A 6,000-nucleotide genomic window follows, 5' to 3' on the forward strand; every position below is an offset into this window, starting at 1 on the left:
TGTCTTAATATCGGTTTATTATTTTATTACTTATAATATGTACATTTTCTTTGTTTGTTTGTTTTTTTTTTTTTTTTTGAACATTGACACAAGCTTTTCATTGAAATCAAAAGGGGTTTCAAGATGTACAAGAGAAGCAAAAATCTAGTAAAGATTAACTAACAAAGAAGCAAGATAGACTCCACTCTTGGCTAAACAATCTGCTTCCTCATTGGCCTTCCTGTAACAATGATGTATCTATATATTTTTGTATCGATAATATATCCTTGATTTCGTGAAATAAGGATCATAGTCTCCAAAGGGTGTTAAAAGTTCCATTACTCCATCCTATCACATTTGCTGAGTCTCCTTCATTAATATTTGCCCCTCCATCTTGCTAGCACTTTTAAAACCTTCTTTATGTACATTTTCTTTGTTTATTTATATCTTTTTACCACCCTCTCCTAATAGGTTCATCCGAAAGCATACAAGTATATATACTTTTATTGAATGATATTTAGTCGATTTTACAAAAAAACTAATTAAATCATTAAATATTTTCATTAAAGTATAAGATCGATGACTTATGTAAATATTTTCCATAATTAAATCATTAAAAATGTTAAATAAGTCCCCAATAAGGCAAAAAAAAACTATCCAGGGTTTGGAATGAGTAGATTTAGTGATCATAGCCTTTCAGCTCAAAAGCAGTGGATTATGACTTCTTAGTTGACACATTTATTACGCACAAAATAGTGGCTTAAGACATCTAGTCTTGCACAATTTATGTGTGAGGGACTGTGGTGAACAAACAAAAAGAAGGTGAAAAATATGGCTGAAATATGCTAATAATTAAAAAAAGGTGTGATTTGTATAGGGCCAAGGTTCTAAACAATCAAAGTAAAGTGCACTGTCAAATAGTGTCAAGAAATGTGGTTTCAATATTGAAAATCTTTGTGATAGCCTTATAATTTATTTTCATCTCTAGTTATATATTTAAAGCTTCAAAAATTATATCTATGAAAACTTGAAAATCTTGAAAATGATGGTCCAAAAATGCCTTACAAGATGCATTATTTACAAAACTTGAAATCCATTTTTTTCTTATGTCCATGTATCTTGAGGTCGAAATGATCAATTTGAGGATATTTGGGCATCAAAACAACCTCTTCTAGTAAAATTTTTGAAGTACGCCTTAATTTGATTGTATAGAACCTCACACTTATATAAACTTTTGCCATTAAAAAATGGATTGATGATGGAAATAGAGTATGAAGAGAAACAAGGAAGAGTTTCTAGAGGGGCCACAATATGGGTTAAAAATTAGGTTTTGGCTGAAATTCAATAAAATCTACAATATTAGTTCAAACTTCAAAGGAGAGAATGGAGGGAGAAAGTGGGTAGGGTTCACAAGTGATAAATTTATTTGGCTAAAGTTTAAGTGTCATATTATCAATAGGTATCGTTTCTTTTGTACATAGGTGTCACAATTATTCTTGTCCTTTAAATTTCAAAATGGTTGGTTGTAAGAGTGTCATTTGATAGACATAAAGTTCCAAAAAAATTATCGGACTTCATAAGTCCCCACAAATCAATTTGACATCTAATTAGTGGGAATGATTATGATTTCTATGTATAAAAGATAAATAGTCTCTTTGTAAACAAAAATAACAATTAAAAAATAAAAAAATATTGTCCAATATTTGTAACATCTGACATGGGGCAAAATTAGAATAGATAAACCACGAAAAAGAGGGACCTCCAAATAAAATTTTGAGAATTTGAACCTGACCTTCTAGTAAAATAAACCGGTTCATAAGTAATTTCCAAAATTAGAAGAGAAATATCAAAATGCCTTTTAATTTAAGCATTAAACATTTGAAAATACCAATTTTCTTGAGAGGGAGAGAATAAGGGTTCTGTTATTAGAAGTAGCAATTGTATAAAGTTTTCTTCTTTTTTGGGGGTGGGGTGAGGAGGAAGTAGTGAAAAGAAAAAAAATACGGTGCAATGTAAGCAAAATCGGACTGGGGCAAAACTAGATTAGGAAAAAACACGAAAAACAGGGACCTCCACATAAAATTCTTCAAACTTTGGACCCGACCTTAATTTTGGTAAAATAAACCGGTTGGTAAGTAATTTTTGAAAATTAAAAGACAAATATAAGATAACCAAAATGGCTTTATTTTAAGTCTTCAAACATCTGAAAATTGCAATATTCTGTAGAGAGAGAGAGCGAGAGAAGCTCGAAGAAGTAATGTAGGAGCAGCACAAGAAGCAAAGGGTCATAAGGGAAGCAAAGGGTCATAAGGGGCAGATGGTTAATTAATGTTTACACATTCATTTACAATCTAAACCAAGATACGGTGTTTGTTCTTCCTCAATACTAATCTAAATGATGGGCCGGCCACCTTGGCCCAGCCCTGGCCCGGGTCCCTATAGGGCTTGGATGGCTGCGCCGATCCAAAGAAAAGATAAAAAAAATTAAAGGAAACTACAGACCCGGCCCAAGCCGACCTTATGAGCCATTGTGATCAGGCCCTTGCTTGCCCTCAGGTCATATTTTGTAGCCCTGACCTTACTTTTTCAGGGTCGGTTAACCAAGCCAGTCACCTGGCCCATTTGGACTCCAGTTTTTCTCAATAGAGAGAGAAGTCAAGCGGGTATTAACCTAAGAGAAGAGAGAGAGAGGGATTTAGGGGTGAAATAAAACAAGATTATGAGGGGCTCCAAGAGACTTATAGAGAAAAGGAGTGTTAAGTGGGTAATAAACCAAGGTAATAAGGGACTCCAGTTTTGTTTAACCATAACATTCCTTGTATAAACCCTCCAACCGTGAAACCCATCACTTCCATCGGATTTCGCATCGCGTGAAATCCTGGCCATCGAATCCTCCCTCTTAGACTAGCTCCATCACCCCTGTTCTCAAACTCCCCATAAAACACCCCCTTGACGTCCAACCCTTCCTGGGCCCACCACCCCTGTGGCTCCACCACCCCACTCATCTCTGTCTGGGCCACCACCACTCGGGCCCTAGGCCCGGTTGGGTGGCCCAAGTACACCGAGCCTTGCGAGCCCGAGATGCTGCAATTGTGCAGGGTGGTGCCGGTAGTCTGGTGCTTGTCTAACCGGGCTTGGGCTGTGATGGAGGCCCGTTGGATGCCGGGCGGTGTCTCCAATTGGAGAGTGCAATTCTGGAATACAGATGTGGCGTCCCCAGCGATGAGGTCTATGGAGCCAGATATGAGACAGTTCCGATAGAATTGGCGGTGGGTGTGGGCGTACACCGGGCGGTTGTGAGAGGATATGTGGCAGTTGAAGAAGGCGGCATGGTCGGATTCGACGAGGATTGCCACCGCCACCCCATTATGCGGTGCGGCGGTGTTCTCGAAGGTTATGTTCACGGCAGTGAAGTATGATCCTGATGCCACTACAACCAAGTTTGGAGGAAGTAGGGTTGGCCACTAAGTAGGAACTCCTTTTAAAAATTAGAGTAATTTACGTATAGACCCTAAAATTAGAGGTAAATTACAAAAAGTTTAGCGTATAAGTGGAAATTATAAAGAAGGTCGGCCAACTCATTTTTTTTAAATTTTTTAAAAGTGCCACTCAGACATCATGAATTATTTTTTTTTTTCGTTAGTAAAGCAGTGCCTCAATCTTTAAGGCATGCCGTACTAACGAAGTAAAAAAAAAAAAACGAAATTCAAATTGACCGAGTGGCAGTTTTGATAAAAATTAAAAAATGAGTTAATTGATATTTTTTGTAATTTCTATATATAAATTGAGTATTTTATATTTTATCAAAAATATTTAGGGTAGGAACGTAAATGACTTTCAAAATTATGAGAGGAAATCATTCAATATACCAAAAGTTGCCGTCCTATATTCTGTGAGTCCATCGTTGAAGCTCCGATTTCCGGTGATGATTGTGTTTTCCGGTGCATCTCCGATCATGACGAGGTCCCTCATGTCTGGTGTCACACTCACAGTCTCCTCATAGACCCCCTCCTTCACTCTTATCACACGCCTCTCCTTTGGTACCTTTGCTACTGCTTTTAACGCTTCCGAGATCGTCTGAAAATCGCCGCTCCCATCCTTTGCCACCACCACGTTGGCTGCCGGAAAAGCCCTGCAACTTGTCTGAAAATCCCCACAACCCTTCAGAAAGCTTCTTTCCACTTGGATACCCCTGCTATCAGATAGCAGCTTTCTGCCAAATTTCCCCTCATTCAGCAACTCATCCAGTAGAGGAACCTCAGACATCATGGCGAGGCTGTTCCTCGACATCTCAGTCCCATTTCTAAGGACTCCAGTTACTCGGTCCCGAACACCTCCATTTGTTCCTTGGAGCCCTTCGGAGCATGTCCACTGGTATGTCACGGCGGCACTGAGGTAATTCACGATGTCCTCAATCTTTCCAGGGATGTCCATGACTGTGTCACCGTCCATGCTCGCTCGGGCGGCTCTGAGCTCTTCGTACGCGTAACGAAGTAGGAGGTCACAGTCGGAGAGAGCCCACCTCGTGCGGCCCTCACCAATAGTCTGGGCGAGCTTGATGGCCATTCTGCGGGCCACTGCCACCGAATCCGAGGCGGCCTGGATGGAGTACATGATCAAGTCCCGCGGGTCCTCCATGTGGAGGCCGGAGTAGGATGAGATGCTGGATATGCACAGGTCCCTGTAGTCCGTGAGGCTACAGAGGGCCTGGATCTTTTGCAGAGAGGATGATGGGCCGGGCCCGCCAGGGGCATGCTCCGGGTCTGCAATCTCGCTGAGGAGCATGCTGATCGAGATGGCCATGACCATCGAGACCAGGATGATGGCGGAGAGCACAACAATGATCTTCTGCTTCCGGGCCTTCGCCCGCTCAGCGAGGATCTCTTGTGGGTCCCTCTCGTCCACGGGCTCGAAGCTTTCCTCAGAATCCATTCGAAAGGAGTCCTCCGGCGACATCATGGAGCTTTCTTGAGAGATTGCGGCCGCGGGAGCCATGGCTGGTTTCAGGTGGCTTCAAGGGGACAAAGACCACAATGGCTGTGGCGGCTGCATGGTCCCACCACGAGGCAGGATAGAGCTTCGAGCTCTCAAATAGATAGATAGAGAGATAGAGATGAGAAAAAGAGAGGGGAAGGGAGGGGTCAATTTTGAAAAACTCCATTTTGCTGGTGAAGAGAGGAAGAGAAGGAAAGAGAAATGGTATGGGGGAGGCCGTTGGTGCGATGCAGTATTGAGCTGGAAAGAATGAAAGACTTGTGGATACACATAAAACTAGGAGGAGAAGACTGCTTGCAATGCAGTCAATTTGGATCATGCCTGATCCATTAGATACAGGGTGGGTGCAGTTTGCATACCAATGCATCCGTAGGTGTAGAGGTAAGGTTCACCTTCAAATTTTATCATGGTATATAATTTTGATGTTTAATTATATCTATTTTTATATCTAATTATAAAATTTTAAATTTTAAAAATGGTTAAAATCAAGTAGATCTATAAACATATGAAATTCTTGAAAATGGACGGTGTGGATAGTATGTTGTCAAATGTACTATTTCTGTGACTTAAAATCTTTTTATTTTTCATGATCATACATCTTAATGTTGAGACAATCAAAGGGTTTTTCAACATTAAAACTATCTTTTCTAATGGATTTTTGAGGTGCATCCGTATATGTAGAGATAAGGATGAAACCTTATATAAACTTTTTCCTTAGATAAAAGAGAAGCTTTTGGATAATATTTACAACAACAAATCCCATTTTATTATTGAAATATAAAACCAAATATGTGTATTTTATATTTTGGTAAAAGGTTTATATAAGGTATTAGCAAGTTGGGGACTATTAATTAATCGCTTCACTATAAAATTAGAAATAAATCATTTTTATTTAAAAAAAGCAGAAAAAAAAATCGATTAAAAAATATGGATCGACGAGAATACTTTATGTAAAGATACCGCAAATATATCGGGCCGGGCTCAAAAAATCGGAGTGAAAAAAATGGATAAGCTTAATTTTGAAAT

General features: G+C 39.5%; 1 protein-coding gene across 4 annotated transcripts in view; it reads right to left on the minus strand.

The window, feature by feature from the left end:
- LOC18442634 (putative pectinesterase/pectinesterase inhibitor 21) overlaps positions 1-5,208 on the minus strand; it is a 40,910-nt gene extending 35,702 nt beyond the window's left edge. For 2 of the 4 annotated variants that reach the window (XM_088855878.1, XM_088855879.1), the window contains exon 1: positions 3,849-5,208. In XM_088855878.1, coding sequence (XP_088712004.1) covers positions 3,849-4,974 — 1,126 coding nt within the window. In that variant the 5' untranslated portion in view covers positions 4,975-5,208. Of the gene's footprint in view, positions 1-2,281; positions 3,410-3,848 lie in introns of those variants that run through there. The other 2 variants (XM_088855880.1, XM_006852849.4) reach the window with 2 other exon arrangements.
- Positions 5,209-6,000: the final 792 nt, after the last annotated feature.

Source organism: Amborella trichopoda, chromosome 13 (assembly GCF_054954075.1).
Source record: "Amborella trichopoda isolate Santa Cruz 75 chromosome 13, AtrichopodaSantaCruz75HAP2 v2.0, whole genome shotgun sequence".
NCBI classification, from domain to species: Eukaryota; Viridiplantae; Streptophyta; class Magnoliopsida; order Amborellales; family Amborellaceae; genus Amborella; species Amborella trichopoda.